Raw genomic sequence first — 24289 nt, 5'->3', positions numbered from 1 at the left:
TTGAGGGTGAGTAAAGCTTGGGCTAATTTTCATTTGAAAGTGAACTAATCCTTTAAGACACAGTTAACATAGTGGCTAAGTTTATACTGCATGGCCCCTGGTTGTTTAAAGTGGTATAAATATAGTATTTATCTATTATAGAATTTATTATCTTGAAGTAGCTTTTATCATTTTCAATTTTCATTTTAATTTTAGTTTAATATTCAGTAATTATTTGATTTTGTTTTATTAGTTATTGTTATTTCAATATTTCTATATAGCTTTTGTTTTTAAACTTTATTTCAGTTTTAGTAATTTTAGTACTTCAGCTTATTTCAGTTAGCTAACAAGGCAACAGTTCTAAGTTTTGTAAGTATACATTTTTTTCATCTAATGTTTGTATATATATATATATATATATATATATATATATATATATATATATATATATATATATATAGTTTCCAATAACAACACTAGGCTTAAAGGTGCCCTCGAATGAAAAATTTAATTTATCTTGGCATAGTTAAATAACAAGAGTTCAGTACATGGAAATGACATACAGTGAGTCTGAAACTCCATTGTTTCCTCCTTCTTATATAAATCTCATTTGTTTAAAAGACCTCCGAAGAACAGGCGAATCTCAACATAACACCGACTGTTACGTAACAGTCGGGGTGTACGCCCCCAACATTTGCATATGCCAGCCCATGTTCCCAACATTATGAAAGGCATTAGACAAGGGCAGCCAGTATTAACGTCTGGATGTGCACAACCAAATCAACAGACTAGGTAAGCAAGCAAGAACAATAGCGAAAAATGGGAGATGGAGCAATAATAACTGACATGATCCATGATAACATGATATTTTTAGTGATATTTGTAAACTGTCTTTCTAAATGTTTCATTAGCATGTTGCTAATGTACTGTTAAATGTGGTTAAAGTTACCATCGGTTATTACTGTATTCACGGAGACAAGAGAGCCGTCGCTATTTTCATTTTTAAACACTTGCAGTCTGTATAATGCATAAACACAACTTCATTCTTTATAAATCTCTCCAACAGTGTAGCATTAGCCGTTAGCCACGGAGCACTATCAAACTCATTCAAAATCAGAAACAATATAACAGTATACAATACTCACATAATCCGACGCATGCATGCCGCATGCATGACGAACACGTTGTAAAGATCCATTTTGAGGGTTATATTAGCTGTGTAAACTTTGTTAAGGCACTGTTTAAGGCAAGCGCGAGCTCTGTGGGCGGAGAGCACGGGATTTAAAGGGGCCGCAGCATAAAATCGGCGTGTTTATAATGATGCCTCAAAATAGGCAGTTAAAAAAATTAATAAAAAAAAAATCTATGGGGTATTTTGAGCTGCAACTTCACAGACACATTCAGGGGACACCTTAGACTTATATTACATCTTTTAAAAACATAATCTAGGGCACCTTTAAGCTATTCCTGGACTAAAATGCATGTTTGAGCTGTTTTAACTGAAAGCAACTTGCACTGACATATCTTAATATATGTCAGTACCATTGTTTTGTCTCAAGATGCACACCAATAATGTTTTTTTTTTAAGGCATGTTTATAAAAGCTACAGTGGCATGAAAAAGTATGTGAACCCCTTGCAGAATCTGTGAAAATGAGAATTATTTTAATAAAATAAGAGGGATAATAAAAAATGCATGTTATTTTTTGTTTAGTACTGTCCTGAGTAAGATATTTTACATAAAAGATGTTTGCATTTAGTTCACAAGACAAAACAATAGCTGAATTTATTAAAATAACCCCATTCATAAGTATGTGAACCATTGATTCTCAATACTGTGTGTGGTTACCTGGATGATCCATGATGTTTGTTTGTTTTGTGATGGTTGTTCATGAGTCTCTTGTTTGTTCTGAGCAGTTAAACTGAGCTCTGTTCTTCAGAAAAATCCTCCAGGTCCTGCAGATTCATCAGTTTTCAAGCATTTTTGCATATTTGAACCCTTTCCAGCAGTGACTGAATGATTTTGAGATTCATCTTTTCACACTGAGGACAATTGAGGGACTCAAACTCAACTATTAAAAAAGGTTCAAACATTCACTGATGCTCCAGAAGGAAACACGATGCATTAAGAGCCGAGGGGTGAAAACTTTTGAATTCAAATATCAAGGTAAATTGTACTTAATATTTCTTCTGGGAAACATGCAAGTATCTTCTGTTGGTTCCGAAGGGCAGTACTAAATGAAAAACAATGATATTTAAACAAAATAAGAAAAATTGTGACATCTTCATCCTGTTCAAAAGTTTTCACACCCCGACTCTTAATGCATCGTGTTTTCTTCTGGAGCATCAGTGAATGTTTGAACCTTTTTTAATAGTTGAGTTTGAGTCCGAAGATAGTTGAGATAATGCGAAGGTGGAGCCTGTCCGTGACACATATAGTATATATTTATAATTTAATACACTCTAAACAAAAATGGTGCTATATAGCACCAAAAGTGTTTTTTGGCTCGTAATCATAGGGGAACCTTTTTAAGTGCTATAGACCTTATGTAGCCCCGCCCCTTTTCAGCGTTGCACTCGTTGTCTTTTGACTTCCGGTTTGTATTTCTACAGCGATATTACATTTATGAATGAACTGCTCGTTTTAAAATCTTCCCGATCTACTGACATTTGTTAAGACATCTGCTTTAAACATAACAATGCTCATGATAACTTTCATTAACTCTACAACAAGTAAATCCACTTAACCAACTAATTATTCTTTGACAGCGATGCCATAGAAATGTACAGAGCTACCGCAAAACGGAAGTTCAAAGACAATTTTATAAAGATGGCGGCGCGCTTGTTTCTCTGGTAAATAAGGTCTATATAGTACCAATCTTTAAAGGTGCTATATAGCACCTTAACCACCCCAAAGAACCACTGAAAAACCGCTGAAGAACCACACAGGGGCTTTACAGTTTCTTATACGGTATTGGTGCTATATAGCACCTTATCCACCCCGAAGAACCGCTGAAGAACCATTTTTTTAGAGTGTATATTAAAATGTATATTTTATTTATTATAATAATAATAAAATATTTACAAAATATTTTAAATATTGCTCTTCATATACACCCGTTTTGAATAGTGCGCTCTCTTTTCTGTTTTCCTGTCGACAAGGGCAGAACTCTTTCTGTTGAGCAATTAAAATTCACAGACTTCATTGCCAAATGTCTGAACTTTCTATGACATTGGAAGCCTTTGGGTTTTGCTCCTCTCTGGCTAGAATAATCACCTGCTTTTGGCTTGAGGCTATAAACCACACTTCATAGGGATGGAGAATCCAGTCTGGCAGTCAGAGAGACTAATGTCAGGACATTTTATTCAATCACACATTTTACCCGCCAGAATTCAGATCATGTTTTGGTTCAGGTGTTATGAGACCACAATCCAACAGCCTTAGGGAGAAAAAGAAGTCTCACATGTTGCAGTATACGGATGTCAAATTTAGTCTGTCTCTGTGTGCAAGGTGGATGTTGGATTTCTAAAATGATAAAAACAAAAGCAATACTGCTACTACAGTGCTGCTGCTCTTTATACAATGTCTACATCCTATTACTTACAACATTCTATGCATCTCCACGTTTTTCAAACGATTTCTAATTTTTCTAATTTTTTCTGATCAGCTTCTTTGTCTTTTTACATGATTTTGGGTCACTTTAGCCTTTGACTTATTCATATTGTCAGCTTGCCTTGTGCTAGACATTGTGTGGGCTCTGATATTCAGATTTGGAGAGAAACACTGAGAGCATCTCCAGGATGAGTGGGAGGGTAAAGCACTTGCACCTTGCAGTTTGTTGTCTTTTGGAAAACAGATAAAAGAATAAGTAACACAGTATGTAATCTTCACAATTAGCAGTGGATTCACAGCTTTATGAGAGCAAATTGAATTTTCCCACAGGTTTCCAGGAATGAGATGGATCAGTAGTCAAGAGGTGAATCTAGGTATTCGACACTTTTTTTGTTCAAGAGTCAGAACAATATTATAGAGCCTCATTTGCAGAATGGATTACTTGGATGACTTAGACTGCATTGTTTCTTCCACTTGATATTTACATTCTAATGAGATTTAATGAGTTTTCTGAAGAAACTATGAGAAGTGAAGGAATGTTATAATTTGACAGTTTGAAATTAACCCACTTCCATATTTCTGTTAGTCTTGCTATACTTTGCCATGTACTTCCTAAGGTATTGCTAGGGTGTTTTCCTGGTCCAAGTCAGAAAGAAGCTCACCAAACCGTATGATTTTAGTTTTCATGTCCGTAACACAAATTGTGCACTTTTTTTGTTGTTGGTAGAACAGGAATAAAAAGCTTGAAGAATAATAATAGTGATGACACTAAAAAGTGACTTCAGACTGAAAAATGCATTCAATTTCCTCTGACTTCATTTGGAAATATACTATTGCTACACTACCAATTGCACAACATTCAAAATATTGATGTTGGTCACCTAAGACACAAAGAGTTCTCTCACATATGAGGAAGCAAGCGTTCATGTGCATACATGTAATCACTCATTATTCAGTCAGATTAAGTGTATTCTGTTGGTATTGGCCTTTGATTCAGGAATTGCAGCTTGTCAGTGGCACCATGACATTCACTGTCAACATTCATTCCAGTTTCCACAATATAGAAATCCTTTTAAATGGATCAGCTGTCTTGGTGAGAGTGTGCGCTGTGCCTACAGTGGCAACTGAGTATTGTTTAAAACATTTATTTAAACTTACATTTTAAAGGGAAGAAAAAACATTTCTGTGCATAACAATATAAACTGTCTTGTTGATGTTTTCATTTATTGCCAGCATTGTGTTTGCCAGCAATGAGAGAATCTTGGCTCAGCAATTCAATGCTTTGTTTTTGGAGCTAGGGCAAAGAAATTAAATTAAATGAAAACAATTGTCCTTAAGAAAATTGAAAGGGATTGAGTGATTTACAGTATTATAATCATCATATTTTCTGCCAGTATAAATTTGGTTAGAAACAGGTGTACAAACTAAAGCAAAAACATAGGCAAAAAATGCTGTTGAAGTATAACGCGTAGATGAAATGGATCCGTGAATACATAGTCTTTTATTAAGACTTTAAAGTGAGTGGAAAACAGCAAATACATTAAAAGAAAAAAAGAAAAAAAAAAGTTTGCTTAGATTGTTTTTAAATGGTATAGCCTACTGGTTAAGAATTGGTGTACCAAATGTTAATCGAACAGGTTGAAAGTTTTTTTTTTTTTCCATTATCTAACTTGGGATATCGAATGAAAACTGTAAGACAGGACTCGATTTGTCACATTAGAAGAAAAAGAAAGTTTTAGATGCACAGCAACTAATTTGTTGATTGCATAACCTGTTTTCTACTGTATGTTACATCATGATGAGAAGTAAACCTGACAGGCCCTGCTGACCATATGAAATTTTTGACTTAATTTTATTTTTTTTACACAGCATGGGCCATTCACTGAGCATGCAGAAAGAGGTTTTAAAATATTCATGGATAAAAACAAAACATTTTTTTGACATTTTCAGGATATGACATGTTCTTGACATGTTCTTTTCATATATGCTCCCCACAATTTTCACTCATTTGAGGTCTTAAAACATTTACATGTATATTTAATCATTAGCAGATGCCTTATCCAAAGTGACTTAAAAATGAGGAGAGCAATAGAAGCAATCAAACCAACAATAGGGAAACAATATGCAAGTGCCGTGACCAGTCTGAGTTAGACCAGCACAGTACACATAGCAAGTTTTTTATTATTATTATTATTATTATTATTAATAGATGTAGAATAGTCAGTGTTAGTATTAGTGGGTCAAGATACATCTTGACCAGTTTCTTGAAAATGGCTAAAGACTCAGCAGCTTGGGTTGCAATGGGCTGGTCATTTCACCTGCTTGGAACAGTACCAGACAGTTCTAGCAATGTAGTCTGTGAAGTTCAACTGATCATCAATCACATCTCAAGGTTCCTAGCTGTTCTGGATGGAATTATGGTTTATGAATTTAGCTGGACGGAGAAGTTGTGATGAAATGTTGGGTTGGCTGAGACCACAAGCAGCTCCGTCTTCAAGGTTTAGTTGAAGGTGGTGGTAGTTCGTCTAGCAAGAAATGTCTGTCAGGCAGGCTAAGATGCAAACAGCTACTGTTGGATCAGCTGGTTGGAATGAGAGGTAGAGCTGTGTGTCATCAGCATAGCAGTGATAGGAAAATTCATGTTTCTGAATGACAGATCCTAGTGATGACATGTAGATAGAGAAGTGGTCCAAGCACTGAGCCCCGAGGCACCCCAGTAGCTAGATGTTGTGACTTAGACACCTCACCTCACCCCTCCACGACACCCTGAAGGACCCACCTGAGAGGTAAGACTTGAACCATTGGGGTGCAGTTCCTGAGATGCCCTTCGTCTTGAGGGTTGACAGAAGGATCTGGTGGTTAACTGTGTCAAAAGCAGCAGACACATCCAGCAAGATGAGTACTGAGGATTTGGAAGCTGTTCTTGCCACTCTCAGAGCTTCAATAACCGAGAGCAGGGCAGTCTCAGTTGAGTGGCCACTTTTGAAACCAGACTGATTGTTGTCCAGGAGGTTGTTCTGTGTAAGAAAGGTAGAGACTTTGTTGAAAACGACTTGTTCGAGTGTTTGGTGAAGAAGGGACACCGGTCTGTAATTTTCTAGATGTGCTGGATTTAGAATGGGTTTCTTAAGCAGTGGGGTTACCCGAGCCTGCTTAAATGCTGTGGGAAAGGTACCAGTGTGAAGTGAGGTGTTGATGATATGAGTGAATGCGGGTACACCTGAAGAAGAAATGGCTTGAAGGAGATGAGTAAGATCAAGCGGACGGGTAGTAGGGTGATTAGAGAGGAAGAATTTGGAGACTTCTTCCTCTGAGAGCGGAGAGAAGGAGGGGAGAATGTGTGTGTGTTAGCTGTTAAGTTGAGCATGTCGATTTGTGGTGTGGAAAATTGGCCTGCTGATTGTTTCATTTATGAAGACTGTGACAAAGTCGTCAGCTGGTTAGTTTAGGGTTGATGGAGGGGGAGGAGTAGGGTTAAGTAGACAGGAGAAGGTTTTGAAAAGTATGCGAGAGTCAGAAGAATTGTTAATTTTGTTGTGGCAGTAAGTCATTTTAGCAGTAGAGACATTCGGGATAGATGCAAACCAAGTTCAGTGGGGTCTTTCGATTTGCACCACTTCCTCTCTGCAGCCCTAAGTTTAGAACGATGCTCATGGAGAACATCAGATAACCAGGGGGCAGAGGGGGTGGCACAGGCTGACCCGGATGAAAAGGGGCAGAAGTTGTCTAAGCAAGATGTTAGAGTGGAGAGTATCAATTGCACTGTTAGTATCTATGAGAGCTTATTAGGGGGAGGAAGTGTGGATGAGACCAAAGAGGATAGGCAGGAGGGTGAGAGTGAGCATAGGTTATGCCGAAAGGTGACCTGTGGAGGAGTGTGTGTTGTGTCCTGAGCCAGGTTAAGGTTAAGAGTGAGGAGGAAGTGATCTGAGCTGTGCAGTGGAGTGACCAGCGTATGGTCAGTGGAGCAGCAGCGTGTGTATACAAGGTCCAGTTGGTTACCTGATTTGTGAGTAGCCACAGAAGACTCTCGCTTGAGGTCAGACGAGGCAAGAAGAATGTGGAAGTCAGCAGCCTGAGGTTTTTCTAGGTGAATGTTGAAGTCTCCAATAACAACCAGAAGAAGTACTATCCTCAGATTGTCTGCAGTGCCTATCTACAACACAAGATGTTCAGTAGGATGTTTTATTTGCAACTATTGATGTGACCCCTCTGTATACAAATATTCCACATTGTGAAGGTCTATTCATTTTCTTGATTTACATGTTGATGATGACTGCATTCCAAATAAATTAATCACTGAAATGGTACTTACCAAAAATACAGATATTATTTACAGATTGAGCGCATGGCGATGGGGGCTACCATGGCTCCTGATTATGCTAATTTTTATTTTTAATGTTTTTTTTTTTGTTTGTTTGTTTTGGAGGACAGATTTGTTTTCAATAATAATCCTTTTTTGATAACATTATTCTTTTTAAAGGTGCCCTTGATTCAAAAATTGAATTTACCTTGGCATAGTTAAATAACAAGAGTTCAGTACATGGAAAAGACATACAGTGAGTCTCAAACTCCATTGTTTCCTCCTTCTTATATAAATCTCATTTGTTTAAAAGACCTCCGAAGAACAGGCGAATCTCAACATAACACCGACTGTTACATAACAGTCGGGGTGTACGCCCCCAATATTTGCATATGCCAGCCCATCTTCCCAACGTTATGAAAGGCATTAGACAAGGGCATAACGTCTGGATGTGCACAGCCGAATCAACAGACTAGGTAAGCAAACAATAACCACAGCGAAAAATGGCAGATGGAGCAATAATAACTGACATGATTCATGATAACATGATATTTTTAGTGATATTTGTAAATTGTCTTTCTACATGTTTCGTTAGCATGTTGCTAATGTACTGTTAAATGTGGTTAAAGTTACCATCGTTTATTACTGTATTCACGGAGACAAGAGCCATCGCTATTTTCATTATTAAACACTTGCAGTCTGTATAATTCATAAACACAACTTCATTCTCTATAAATCTCTCCAACAGTGTGTAATGTTAGCCGTTAGCTACGGAGCACTATCAAACTCATTCAGAATCAAATGTAAACATTCAAATAAACACTGTACGATTAGACATGCTGCATGACGAACACTTTGTAAAGATCCATTTTGAGGGTTATATTAGCTGTTTGAACTTTTTTTATGTTGTTTAAGGCAAGCGCGAGCTCCGTGGGCGGAGAGCACGAGCAATTAAAGGGCCAGCAGCCCTGAATCGTCTCATTTATAATGATGCCCCAAAATAGGCAGTTAAAAAAAATGAATTAAAAAAAATCTATGGGGTATTTTGAGCTGAAACTTCACAGACACATTCAGGGGACACCTTAGACTTATATTACATCTTTTAAAAAAAAGTTATTTTAAAAAAAGTATTTTTTTTTTTACAAAGGTTCTGAAAGGGACTTTATAGGGACTTCAGCATTTGCTTTATATATAAATTGTTTAAGACCTTTGATTAAATTCACTTATCATGTGGATACCACTAATGTCAACTTTTTTGGACACTTGTACGTCAATTATTGATAAACAAATGGTCTCTTATCTTTATAGAAAAGATACTGAAAAGAACAGTCTTCTTCATGCTAAGAGTGATCTTCCAAAACCCTTAAAATGTGGTTTACCTTATAGTCAGTTTTTAAGACTCCATTGTATTTATTCTAAGAGAAAGGATTTTGTTGTTAAATCCCAAACTCTGTATGCAGATTTGAAGCCACAGGGATATCCCGGGGATACGGGGATGTCACAGGGAAGCCAGTGGCTTGATACTGCAGTTGCGTAAGTTCATACTCTATATGAACAGGAGGCTAGCACCTCCATTATGAATAAAAGGAATAAGAGTTTCTCGTGTGTCTTTAAATCCACTTATAATCCACTGAGTAATGACATTAGGAGGATTATTAGGAGTCATTGGCACATTATTCAAAGTGATCATCAGTTACTGAATGTATTTAGTGATCAACCACTTTGTGTTTTTTCCAGGAGCTCTAGTTTGAGGGATAAACATGTCCTTGTGGATACTTACATCTCCTCTCCGACCACTCTTGTTGATGCCCAGGGTAACTTCCCATGCTACAATTGTATTTCTTGTACTAAACATGTCAAATGTAAATCATTCACACATCCTCATTCATTGAAAACATACAAGGTCAGACAACTTATGACTTACAAAAGTATATGTGATTTATATCATTATTTGTCCATGTCCATTGTCGGTAAGACCATACATGCATTACGCACCAGAATCATTGAACATTCAAGTGCTGTTAGGTGACAGGATGATACATTTCCAATTTATCAATAAACAGAGCACAATAAACAAAACAATGTTTCCTAGCAGCGACAACTAGGCTAAAATCAAAAGAGAAAAGACACGACTCCACTTACAGTATGTTGTCTCCTTTTGCTGACAGAGGTTGGACATTTGTTTCGACATTGTTTGCAGTATCTGCATCCTCATGTGATTGTTGATCTCTATATTGTCTGCATGCTAATCCTTGATCATGCAATTTTTATGATGTTTATAGTGCTGTGAACAGATTACTTTATTAATAGGGTCACACAAGGTCATCATAAGTGAATTTCTGAGAACTTTTCCATGTTTACGTTTAAAACCAGCACAAATAGGAATTGTTGTGAAAGTGAGTCTGTCCAAGAGAGTGTGGGTGGATGTATGTGTGTGAATGTGTGTACAGGGATATGAGAGTATGAGGAGTTCTGGCAAAACAAGCATGGGTGGCAAAGGGAGAGTGAGGGACACAGATGGACTGCGTTTGCAAAATGTGGGAAAAAGTTATAAAAAAAAAATGGATTAACACATCTTCAGTCCCACAGCACAACTGCGTAGCCATGCTGTAGAAATTTATGTAAATTAAACAACAGCAATATTTTTGTATATATGGGAAGTCGACATGAAATGCTTTTGGTTACATTTTATTTCAATTGTCCACTTTAGACATTCTACTATATAGAATGTCTATATAGTAGTATAGTATTACTATGCTAAGTAACTCATAAGCAACTATATCTCAACTAACTCCCAGTCACATATTGGGCTTAGATTAAGCCAGGATTAGGCCTTAGCCTATTTAGGGTATTTAAGTAGCTTTTTTAAACATGCCTTAGAAAAAAAATACTGGTGTGCATCTTGAGACAAAACAATTTTAAGATATGCATAAGTTGATTTTAATTAAAACAGCTCAAAGATGCATTTTAGTCTCAGACTAGCTTAAAGGTGATAGAGAGGATTTTTTCGTCGACTGAGAATCCAAAGACTGTTACTGAGTTTTTGAAATGAGCGTATGCTTAAGAACAACCCCCCTCCTTCACAACACATTTCAAAGGAACGCCTCCCAAAACTCGTAAACACTCGTATTGGAACACAAGTGTTTACCACCGGCATTCGCTGTGTCGTGTTTTTTGGATTCATTATGTCGGACTCACCGCAGGTAACTCATAATCTGCAGTTGTTACTCCTGTCTCCGGACAAAAACATTGCATGCGGCGCCTGTAGAGTGTGGAAAGTTACTGGAGCGTGCAGCCGCACTCGTCTCTCAAAAGGAACGTCATGGCAGTGATTGACAAGCCAGAGGGCCAATCGTTTACGCGATCATCGATTGGCTGATGTTTTTAAGGCCCTACCTCGTGCACAGATGATGTATATTAATATTATTACTTTCAGTGCACCTAATAAATAGTCTTTTATCAGTAGTAAAGACAGTTTCAAGTAATATTGCAAAAATGTATAAAACAAAACATCCTCTTTAGCACCTTTAAGCCTTGTCTGTGAAACTGGGGGTCATAGTGTTAGTGGATTATTAGGTTAGAGTTAGGTGTATAATAAGTTGACACGTGCTTGCAACGATACTTATAGTCAGAATGTCTGTTGGGGAGCATCAAAATAAAGTGTGAGCAAATATTAAAGGATTAGTTCACTTTCAAATGAAAATGACCCCAAGCTTTACTTACTCTCAAGCTATCCTAGATGTATATGACTTTCTTTTTTCTGATGAACACCATCTGAGATATATTAATAAATATACTGACCATAGGCGTAATTTGCGGGTGGGACATGTCCCCACCACTTTTTGAAACATCTCGCGGCATCTCGCGGATATCTAATACAAAATAAACACCTCTAGTTGATTATCAATTTGTGTTAATAATAGGCGATCTGGCGCTGGGATGTGTTGTTTTTAAAATCATGTTGAGTGCTCGTTGTCGCTGTTATCAGAGGCGCAACAGTGTTCTCTTGGCGCTCATTCACATTGCGCAGTCTTCACATGGACGAGCGCTTCAGTCTATGAATAGAGAGTTGCAGAGACTCTCTATTCGTTACGTCGAAATCACAAAACAAAATACACATAAACGTGTCCTTGCTCTTGATATACAATCACTGATGAACATCTTTGGTTTTAATGAGAAAAAAAAAAAAAAAATCATTCATGGTTGGATTAGAACCCAGAACCTCTTGCACGCTAAATGAAAATACTGCCATTAATCCATCAGGACATTCGATTACCAACAGTGGATCCTCGTATTTATTAACTAATGTACATAACTATCGAGACTAACGACATATTGTACTATAGCAGATGTAAGGAAGAAACTATCATATTAATTTTAATATCATATTATTATTATTATTGTAATAATACAATTCCCCCCCCATACACATTCCTGTCCCACCCACTTTTTAAAACAAAGTTACGCCACCGATACTGATGCATCTGAGCTTTATGATGGCAGTGAGTTATACAAACGAGTATTCATCCACAACAAGTGCCTCCATCCACATCCATCCATCATAAACATACTCCACACGTTAAAGGGTTAGTTCACCCAAAAATGAAAATTCTGTCATTTATTACTCACCCTCATGTCGTTCCACACCCGTAAGACCTTCGTTAATCTTCGGAACACAAATTAAGATATTTTAGTTGAAATCCGATGGCTCAGTGAGGCCTGCATAGCCAGCAATGACATTTCCTCTCTCAAGATCCATAAAGGTGCTAAAAACGTATTTAAATCGGTTCATGTGAGTTCAGTGGTTCAATATTAATATTATAAAGTGACGAGAATATTTTTTCAAAATTTTTAACAAAGTCACCTACATCTTGGATGCGCTGGGGGTAAGCAGATAGACATCAAATTTTCATTTTTGGGTGAACTATCCCTTTAAGCTTTTCCACAATCCTGCATGATTCAGCTCTCAGCTTGTTTACAAATCTCCAAGTTGACAAATCAACCCAAAACAAACAAGTTTTGCCAAATATTTTGTCAAATAGCTGCTGTCCCCTCCGACATCATAAAGTGATGGAGACTCACTCACAAGCAAAACAACAGGAAGGAAGGAATAAAGAAAATCAATCAAGGAAAAATAGGTCAGGAGAAAGGATAGACAGAGGAATGGTCTCAAAGGACTGCCTCAGCTTCAGAATGCACAGGAGAGTATTGATAGACGTCTGTTGGCTTGAACCTGCTGTGAAGAGGCAACATGTGGAGATGGTTTGAAATGGTCAACCTGAAAGAGAGATTCAGGGTTTATTCTTTGTCAGCTATATTGGCGATGTTGAATGGCCTGCATGTTCTCGCATAGTGCTGTGCCTTTGTGACTAGAACAATGTCAAAATATTGTTTAATATAATAATAATAATAATATTTAAAACTCTAATACAATAATTACATGTATTAAAGATTGAATATTACACATTGGAATATTGAATGTGAATTGCATAGCACAGACTTCATGATGACGATATTTTGAATCACTTATATTTATGAATGAGTTACAAATTACACAACTACTTAAAATGATAAAATTACAATATATACCATACACATTTGTGAGGTACAGTACATGTGGTATGTGCATGTATAGGACTTTGTTGGTGGGTGTTTCTGATTGTGCCTGTCTTTGAGGGGGCTTTTGTATAACATAATGTTATCTTGCATGAGATGCAAGGCAATTCCATAAAGTTTAATTACATGTTATGCTCCCTGTGGAACAGAGAAGATTAGAATAAAATTAAAATGTGGTGGTGCAAAAGCACTCCAGTTCTATGGAGCAGAGCTGTGGTTATCAGAGACCCTGAAATGTCCATAGATCCTTATTGCATAGCGAGACTTCAGTGGGTGGCTTCCCACTCAGTAAAAGACTTCAGGTGATTATTTTTAGTCAATCATTAAGTATTCATAAATGCTTTTTTGTAATATTACGTAATAGGTCTATAAGGTTTTTGAAGGCTTCCCCAAATTTAAAAAGGTGGCATGGACAGTGGGCTATCTATTTATCTATCTGTCTGTCCGTTTGCCCGCCCGCCCGCCCATCTAGGTTTAGTTTACTTAAGAATTAAAAGTTCCTGATTATTTACTCACCCGCATGTCATCCAAGATGTTCATGTCTTTCTTTCTTCAGTCGTAAAGAAATTAAGGTTTTTGAGGGAAACATTCCAGGATTTTTCATGGACTTCACTGGGGCACAATGGCTTGAAGGTCCAAATTGCAGTTTCAGTGCAGCTTCAAAGGGCTCAACATGATCCCAGACAAGGAATAAGGGTCTTATCTAGCGAAATGATCGGCCATTTAAAAAAAAAAAAAGAGACTGCGCTAGCTCTGCGATGCTCCATGCATTACGCAATCACGTTGGAAAGGTCACGTGTGACGTAGGCGGAAGCACCGAGCAAGTGTTTACAAAGCGAACGTGCAATCAAAAAAATGATTGATTGTTTCGCTAGATAAGACCCTTATTCCTCATCTGGGATTGTGTAGAGCCCTTTGAAGCTGCATTGAAACTGCAGTTTGGACCTTCAACCCATTGTACCCCACTGAAGACCACTATATGCAGAAAAATCCTAGAATGTTTTCCTCAAAAACCTTAAAGGTCCAGTTTTTCGTGGTTTTTTGAAGCTTTGATTGTGTTTATAGTGTGCAATATAACATGTGTTCATGTTTCGCGTGTAAAAAAACACAGTATTTTTCACATAATTTACTTATCTGTATACCGCTGTTTCCACTGTCATAAAAACGGGCTGATGACTTCCTTGTTCTATGAAGTCCCTCCTTCAGAAATACGTAACGAGTTCTGATTGTGCCAGCGGTTCCTGTGTTGTGATTCGACAGCAGTTTAGCGAACCTTGCCCGGAAAGGTCACACCTCTTACCATAACGTGGAGATGCACGCGCTCAGTGTTATTGTAAACATGTCTTTAATTTTACCCTATCAATTTGAGCCGGAATCAGACCCGGTGATTGGACTGCGGGATGAAAATAACAGCGTTTCGACGACATGGCGACAAACACACTCTACAAACGCAACTCTTGTGTATTCCTGTGGGCGGAGGTTAGTCAAAAAACTGTTTTAGTGACGTCATTAAAGAAGGAAGTAGAGGGATGTAGTCCAAACTGGCCGTTCGATGTAGGCGACTTCTGTTAAATAAAATATCTCGCTTGGCATTGAACTTTGAGCTTTAAAATTTTACAGATTTTATTTATACTCTAACAACAACATTACACACTAACTAAAGTTTGAAACATGGGATCACGAAGAACGGGACCTTTAATTTCTTTTCGACTGAAGAACATAAACATCTTGGATGACATGGAGGTGAGTAAATTATCAGGACATTTTATTCTGAATTGAACTAATCCTTTAATACACCAGAATTTTAATTATAAAATTAATCTTATTTTAGATTTTACCTTATTTCCAACAACCTGATTTTTACTTTGCTTTTAAGTGACACACATTTATACGCTGTCAACTAACACAGATGGTCTCTACTGAGAGCCTATTATTTTGACTAAACAAGATCGGATCATCTTCGGTGTTGTTCAAAGCCATGAGATGCAGTCAAGGTCTTCGGCACGGCTTGACTGTGCTATTCTAAGGAATGGTGAGCTCACTAATTAAAGTCTGATGCTGCTCCTTCACAGGGATGCAGCAGTCAGGATTGTTCCCATGTGGCAGAAATGTAACCATTATTGAAATGTTCAGGTCTAAAAATACTAATGGCATGAGGTATGCAATTACTTCAGGATTGTTCTTGGATTAACCAAGGCATGTGTAAAGATGGAACAGACGCTATATGTTAACTATTTCAAAAGGCTATTATTAACATTCCAGTGTCGATGGTTGACATTCCATGGGACTGACTGCTGGTTTTCTGTTTTTTTTAGTTGTGAAATTTTGCTCTTCTGTTGAAGTGAATATGGTAACTCTGAGAAGAAAGTATGATTTTATTGTCAGCTGGTACAAATAGATAAATATATACTTGCAAATACAACACACACACCTTTCCACTATCTTCTCTTGTCCGTGCTCCGTAGATCAACTTAGGTCAAGAGGTCAAGGTATTCAATGTCTTCAAAGTCTTCAAAACTGTGACCCAATTGCATTCATGAAAGTCATATATATATATAAAGAATTGTAATTTTCGATATCTTCAAAACATCAAAAATGTCATAAAACCATTGACCATTTTACTTCCAATTAACCACGTGTATTGAAATGAACTAATTACTGTACATTTGCATCTACTTTTCTACTTCTGTTTTTAAATATATTAATATCTGATTGGAATCTGGTAAAAGTTTCCTTAAAGACTAAACCTTAATTTAGAAACAATCTCGCATGTGATCTGTCACATTATTGCCCAGTACGAAACTTCTTTTTTATCTCCAAGGTATTGTAGAAGGTTGTTGCTCAGCAACTGCACCTATTCCACGGGAACGACAAAGGTGGCTTCTTCCAGACAGGATTTATACCTAATCATAGTCCTGAGACAGCACTAGTTATAGTCAATGACTCATTATTGTCCTGACGGATCTCAGTGCAATGTTCAAAACGTTGTCCTATCTCTGTCTGGAAAATCATTCCCAAGCTTAAATAACCTTACTAGTTAGATTAGAAACTTTTTGAATGCACATGGGTTAATTCTGGTATTCCTCAAGGTTCCAAATTAGAGATATCACTGATTCACTATGGTTATTTGCATGCATGGTATCAGATTGCAGAGATGTTATTGAACACACCAACTCTATTTTAATTTGATTTTCCATTTAATTTAATTGCCTATTTAATGAATTATTTGAAAATAACATATGTGTGCAGATTCACAAAAATTTGTATTTTGTGTAAAAATTAGACAATGGAAGAGGCGGATCATTTGCAATATCAATTATCCATTAATTCCTGCTTTTTGCTAACATGCCCACAGAGTGGGGTTTATGTAAGAATTTTTTTGTGATGTTTAGAGGATTGCGAGGGATAAGGAGGAAAAGTGAAAAGGAAAAGATCAAACGTATTGACTATCAAACCATCAGACGTCTCTTTATGGGGAAACATGATACACACTAATTCCCCCACATCCCTGCCACAAAGTGAACACACACACACGTTGGATTTCCATGTCTTATGGACACTTTCCATATAGACTTAAAGGGTTAGTTCACCCAAAAATGAAAATTCTGTAATTTATTACTTACCCTCATGCCGTTCCACACCCGTAAGACCTTCATTAATCTTCGGAAGGTCTTATGGGTGTCGAATGGCATGAGGGCAAGTCATAAATGACGGAATTTTCATTTTTGGGTGAACTAACCCTTTAATACTTTTTATACTGTACAAACGGAATATACTATCCCCTTACTCTAAACCCTAAACACAACCCTTATAGAATATGTTCTGCATTTTTACATTTTCAGAAAACATCACTTAGTGTGAATTATAAGCTGTTTTCTTCATGGGGGCCAAAACATTTGTGGTGTGTGTTCCTGGTAAACCTTCCATTGAGGGGACAAATACCAGAAATCTTTGTAAATCTTTGAAATCACAATGTAAGGTTTACCAAGACACCCCCTCCCCCCCCCACACACACAAAATGTGCAGTATTAAGGGAATTTCTCTGCAACAAAATGCTTGATAATTACACTGTGCTCTGACCTCTCTGTATATCTGTGGAATGAACAGGATCAGCATTGCCATTAGAATCAGTTGCCTTTGCATTTTTGTTCTCATTCTTGACTGAAATGAGACCATAAATATATTAGTGAAAATAAAATGATTTGGAATTGGCCTGGTAAATTATGTTTCAGGTACTCAATACATATTTCACTATTTGTCTTAGCAGTGAGTGTGAGATCCTTTTGACTAACTTTGCTCAGGGTCAGAAAATACCATTGTTTCTCATTTAGCCTTCAGACCTTGTTAACACACAAATGTAACACTTATCTTGCTTGTTATTATAATTTTTTAGATGATAAAAATTGCAATGTGGAGGCCATTTGCTTTTAATTGAGCTATTAATATGACAAGTGGTTTACATGATAATAGGAACAAATCTTGTTATGCCAAACCAGACTAGTGTATGCATCACACCAATATAATGGATGCTTTAACCCTGATTTTATCCATGCATGTTGCTTTGTGGATGTGCATGTTGCTCAAGGTAAAGATATATGTAAATAAATATAAGATATGGATGTTTCCAAGCATTTTTATCAATACTGTTTCATGCTTTCATAGGGTCTGGCAGCTTTTTAATGAGTATGTCAGATTAATTCTGACACTCTCTATACCTGATGCTCAGGAGTCTAACCTTTCAAGAGCAAAATTAAAATCCATCCCATCACTCATTAGGTATGTTAATACATGCAAACGAATGGATGCCATGTGTTTGACCCTACCAAGGACATTCTCTGTCCGCATTTTAGAAAGGCTATCTGCTCACCTGCCTTTTCAAAACAATTCTACTCCTGATATAAACTCAAAGGAAATTACAGTAAGAATTCTTACTGAAATTACACTGAATTCTCTTCTGCAGAAGAGAATTCACACACACAATCATTCTTTGTAAACCCTAGAGATGGTTGTGTGTGAAAATCCCAGCAGATAAGCAGTTACTGAAATACTCAGACCAGCCCGTCTGGCACCAACAACCATGCCACATTTAAAATGACTTAAATCATCTTTCTTCCCCATTTTGATGCTGAGTTTGAACTTCAGCAGATCATCTTAACCGTGTCTACATGCCTAAATGCATTGAGTTGCTGCCATGTGATATTTGCGTTAATGAGTAATTGAACAGGTGTACCAAATGACGTGGCCAGTGAGTCTGTGGGCGAATGCTGGTACCGGAACACATGCAAGCTACAGAGAAAATGGAGGCCTACATAGACGAGAAATTGTGCGAAGAGGTTAGAAAGTATTCTCATTTGCGTAAAAAATGTATACCTGGGGCTGAAGGGCACTTCGGGAAGGGGACGCCATTTGTAGGGGCGTTCCAAATGAAAGTGAACAACTAAATACCTTCACAAAGGGCTCTTCCACAAGTCTGTTAGTGAAGGGAACATGCAATAGTCACTTCAAGGAAGTAATTTAAGTGTTTATGGTCATGTGACCCAGGGTGACAAGTCCTCGCGATTCATTTTAAATTTATATGGCGGGAGAGTTGGAGTTAATATATAAACAGAATTTTTTGTTTTGTTGTGATATATTACATACATTTTGTCATGCTTTTCATTAGTTTAAAAGAGTTCCATTGGTAAAAAACGTGCTTTGTTTAGTGCTTAAAGGTGCTCTATGTAAGAATGACAGCTAATAGTTGAAATGGGTACTGCAGTCCAAATTCAAAATATTGTTCACCCCCCCCCTCCCCCTCAGACTCGATGCTCTCACGGGTTGCCAGTTTGAAGACACGCAACAGGAGCGAGCTTAATTGACATTGGAAGGTGAGGAAACTTACTCACTGGAAGATAATTAGTTGATTTATTGATTTATCATGACTTGATATCGCGTTTTAATATGCTCGCGTTCATATAGATTTTTAGATAGATGCTGAGGCTTTTTAGGTCGGGTAGAATCTGTGATCTCTGACCCAGTCTGTTCGCTGGCTTCCATGGCTGCAATTCGCTGCATGTGTTTTCTGCCAACTGGCAACCCGGGGCGGCAAAATACTATTGGGTAAATTGTCAATGTGCGGTCTTGCACAGACCGAAACAAAAACAGAAACGCAAATTTCAAAGTAAAATAACTGGCTGTAGCAATGGTTTTCAGAGAAGCGAGTATGTGAACTCAGCATGTTTAATACATATCTGGAAACATATTATGGTATTTTTATGCTTTAGAACAGTCAAAAATGTACATAGAACACCTTTAAGTCATAAAGTTAAGAACAGATAGGGAACACACACACACACATATAAAGCATATTTTATATCATATTAACTGCAATAAGATATTCCTGTTGTCGCTGCCTAGCGTTGTCGTGGTAACATTCCATGTGAAGCTAATGAGGAAATGATGTGGTTTTTCTTTGCTCCCTTCGTCAAGTGTGTTTCAAATGGCTTCATTATGACACACAAGTGCCCTGCTCCCTCCAAAGTCCCCACTTCAAGGGCTCTGCCCTTCAGAGTGAGTAGGGCATAGGGATGCTCACTTCCTATTGGAATTTGCCCTGTGTATGTATATTGGGCCTCTCAAGCATTTTGATACACTGCAATTAAATTTATTTTCTTGTTTGTCTTTTACATATACAAACATATTTTTGATTTCAGTTATTAGGCTATTATTAGGCTATTATAATGCATTTGCACCATTATTCAGTTGTGCCACAGATATCCTCTCGGGCAAATGATCCCATCACCTATTTTATTAAAAGAGAATTGTTTGGTCATTATCTCAACCATTTGATAGAGGCTCATAATCAACTATAATAATTACAATGTTGTGTGTAATATTTTATACATTTGTGTGAATATTTTTGTTAATAATAATGATAATGTTAAATGTAATATGAATAACGCATGGTTCGGTGTTGATTAAGTGGTACTTGAGCCTACCTGTGATTGTTGTTGAACAAGTGACAATCTGTGTGTGTGTTCAAGGGGGCGCTATTGCTCTAGCTGATGATGCTGTGCTTGAATGTGATGAGGCGCTGCAAAAAGTTTGAGCAGGTCATGAAGAACACAACCTCACACAAGTAGCATTTCATTTTGAAAAGTTTCAGACTTGAGCAGCAACATTTTAAAAATTCAGCAGTGACTCACACGTGTAGTTTGAAGTCCTTAAAATTTTATTGACATGCGGAAGAACGCAAAATATCAATATTTATATTGCCGCGCTGTCTGAAATAATTCCGCATCCCTCTGTCGCTCCACACTGTAGAGAGCTCGTGAGCGCGCTTTCAGGTGTTGACAGAGAAACCTAGTAAGAGTCGGCGAGGAGGAAGAGGGTGTGTGTGTATGAAAGAGAGAGGGAGGGAGAGAGAGAGAGAGAGAGGCACGCTCTCTCTCCTAGTGCACTTTGCAGTAAGTTGCGGGTGGCTGTTGCTGGCGTGGCGGTTGCTGGTCGCGCAGGGAACTTTAACACGCTGGATCCCAAAGTCCGTCTCCCTCACCTGCGCAGTTCGGAGCTGCCATGGATTTCTCGGCCGGATTTACTATCCTAATCACACTGCCGATCTTTCTGCAGACGAACGGCCTTTATATCTCCAGTAGCATAGGTACGTGCGGCTGCTTTTACCTATTTACACTTCCAGTTCCATCCCGTCGCAAGATGTCCTGCCCGGTACCACCCCAGTGCGCATCAGACCTGGATGTTTGCGCACTGTCCCCATCCCGGTGTGCGAGAAACTTGTGGCACATGCTATTTCTTATCTTTTTAATTATTCTCTGGAGCTTTAGGAAATATAAACAGCCGCGGCATCCTCGTGTGCTTTATCATTACTGTTTGTTTTGTGTTTGTTTCACATGCTGATGAAATTAATTCTCAGCGCAGCTCTGGTGGTGTAGTGGAAATGTTTTGGGTGTTTTTTTTCTTCTCGCGTTTGCGATTTTTTTTTCTTTTTTTTGACGGACGCTCTGGCGATATTGATCTGCCTGAGAGCGGAAGTATTGCAGGATATTGATTTCAAATAATAATAAAAAATGTGCCAGTTCTGTTCTCCTGATGAGATGTACGTTTTTTCATATGGAAACTTAAAAAAAAAAAATACCCTAAAGCTTTGAAATAGAACTTTTGGTTTTGGAAGAGAAAGACTAGACTGTTTTTATGCGGCAACTTTCTGTTTGTTGGTAACTTGTAATTGTTATTGGTAAATTACAGATTGTAATAAATATGCTAGAGTAAGTGGTCTCTTCAGAGATGCACATGCAGAACTCAGCATCACTTTGAACTGACACATCGGCTGTGTCTCAAAACCTATTGAGTTCTCTACCTAGACATCATTTTTGGGCATCATAGATGTGTGCAACATAGGTTAATTAAAGTATTTTGTGAGCACACTGCACATTTGAGCATTTTATTAGGCATCATAGGTGTGGTTATCATTACTAGGCATCATAGGTATGTGCAGCATTTTTAGGAATCATAGGTGACTTTTGTGCTTGAGGTGCATTACATATTTGCATTACAGGTGCATGTGGCACTTTTGCGTATCATAGGTGTGTGCAGCATTTTTGTGCATCAGTTACATTAAGTATTATTGGGTATCATAGGTGTGTGCAACATTTTGAATATCATAGGTAAGCATTTTTGAGCTTTTTTTTAAGGTATGATAGGTGTGGGCATCATTTTGTGCATTATAGGTGTGTACAATATTTATGTGCATCAGGTGTATAAGCATTATTGGGTATCATATGTGCTTGTGGCACATTTGGGTATCATAGATTTTTTTGTGCATCAGGTGCAGTAAATAGTATTTTCAGTGCATGTGGCACTTTTGGGCATGTGTGCAGCATTTTTGAGAATTATAGTTGAGTGGAGCATTTTTGGGAATTAAAGGTGCATGCAGCATTAATGGGCATCTTAGGTGCATGAAACATTTTTGGGTATCATAGGTACATGCAGCTTTTTTTGGGTAGCATAGGCATGTTTGGAATCAGCTGAGCTGACCTGGAATGCGCCTGTGATCCCAAAATGCTGTCTTGATAGGGTGCTCACTAGGTTTTGTGAAACTCATTTAGGATGAGTGGTCTTTTTTTCCTTATGTGAGTCTTGTTGTATTTCCTCTTGATATATTTCAGTATTGTAAATACATCTATCAGGCATCTGGCTGTCATTGAAAACAACAAGGCATATTGAGAATTATACTTGGTATTTTGTGATGGGAGGCAGATATGTAATTACAAGCACAGAATACCAAAACACACTGTTCATACAGTCTGTGCACAAACAGGCTTTGTTAAATCTGAAAATGATGGTGTCAGACAAGTGTTAATGTGTTTCTTCACCCAGACCCTTCTGACCCATTGCTTCTCATGTGCATTAACTCGCTGCATTGGAAAGAATGTGCATTTCAAGTGTCAACATAAACACATCTAAATTTAATTTGCTTTGTGAGAAGAAGCATTGTTTTTGCAAACTATCACATGAAAGTCGCCGGCATAGTGACATTCATTATAGATGCACTACGGCTAATGTGTGCTGTCTGACTGACTATCTTTGTGTGTAATGCAGATTCCCTGCAGCATGTTCTGGGGGACTATGGACTGGTGAAACCCGTTCTTACTGATGCAGAAGGCCGCTTCCTGTCCCATGCGGTATCGGTTGGTCCAGCAGGTGGGCAGTTCCGTAGGCGCTGGAGAAGAGAGGCGGCATCAGCCGACCACGCCCACCATGAGTTCAAAGGAGACACGCTCGAGCAGCTCTACTACAACGTCACCGTCTTCGGCCGGGAGTTTCACCTGCGTCTGCGCCGCAACACACGCCTGGTGGCTCCCGGAGCCAAGATGGAGTGGCAGGAATCCGGCGGCATGCACTCCGAGCCTTTGAAGAGTGACTGCATGTATGTGGGTGACATTACGGACATACAGGGAGCCTCAGTAGCTATTAGTAACTGCGACGGCCTGGTAAGTGGCCACATTGGCCTTCATTTGTGTGTGGTGTTCCTTCATGAAGCTAATCTGTTCGATAAAAATTGCAATCATTGAGAGAAGCTTTAAGTGTTTTGTCTTTCCTATATTAAATCAATATGGAAATTAGGTTTTTATTACGTACATACTGTATATTTGTAGGTTTTTTCATTTCAGATGCTCTCAAGTTGTATCTGAATACCAGGGGTGACATTAAGGGGCAGAACCTGATTTCACCAAGTGCAACATATTCTTGGATCAACATCTTTGTTGATCCTGGAACAACATTCCAACCAACCAACCAATCAGATTTGAGGGACAAGTTTACAGTTTATGTCAAGTTTAGGCTTACGACCAGGGGTTAGGTGCTTCTATATCTGTGTTTTTCACCTATCATTTCCCTCTGATTTTAGAAATAACTTATGGGTAGGGGTAGTTTTAGGGGTAGGGACATGGTTAGGACAAAATTTTCGGACCAGGATCGACAAAATATAATGACCCGGGAACACGTCTAATCAGGACATGCATTGAAGGTATAGTTCACCCAAAAATGAACATTTTGTCATAATTTACTCAACCTCAAGTTGTTCCAAACCTAAATGAGTTTCTTTCTGAACACAAAATAAGATATTTAGAAGATATTTTGAAGAATGTTGGTTATCAGGCAGTTGATGGTAGCCATTGACTTCCACAGTAGGTAACAATGGTTACCGTAAACTGTCTGTTTACCTACGTTTTTCAAAATATCTTCTTTTGTGTTCAGCATAAGAAAGAAACTCATTTAGGTTTGG

The 24289-nt window shown here is 37.9% G+C and overlaps 1 protein-coding gene across 3 annotated transcripts in view; it reads left to right on the top strand.

Moving 5' to 3' along the window:
- Nucleotides 1-20661: 20661 nt before the first annotated feature.
- Nucleotides 20662-24289, top strand: part of LOC125259363 (A disintegrin and metalloproteinase with thrombospondin motifs 2-like) — a 196322-nt gene continuing 192694 nt past the window's right edge. Inside the window, exons 1-2 of one of the 3 annotated variants that reach the window (XM_048176979.1) lie at nt 20662-21148; nt 23104-23495. In XM_048176979.1, the coding sequence (XP_048032936.1) occupies nt 21064-21148; nt 23104-23495 (477 nt within the window). In that variant the 5' untranslated portion in view covers nt 20662-21063. The remainder of the gene's footprint in view (nt 21149-23103; nt 23496-24289) is intronic. The other 2 variants (XM_048176981.1, XM_048176980.1) reach the window with 2 other exon arrangements.

Source organism: Megalobrama amblycephala, linkage group LG23, assembly GCF_018812025.1.
Source record: "Megalobrama amblycephala isolate DHTTF-2021 linkage group LG23, ASM1881202v1, whole genome shotgun sequence".
In the NCBI taxonomy this organism is placed as follows: Eukaryota; Metazoa; Chordata; class Actinopteri; order Cypriniformes; family Xenocyprididae; genus Megalobrama; species Megalobrama amblycephala.
The sequence above is the reverse complement of the archived record's forward strand: the minus strand, read 5'-3'. Positions and strand labels throughout refer to the sequence as shown.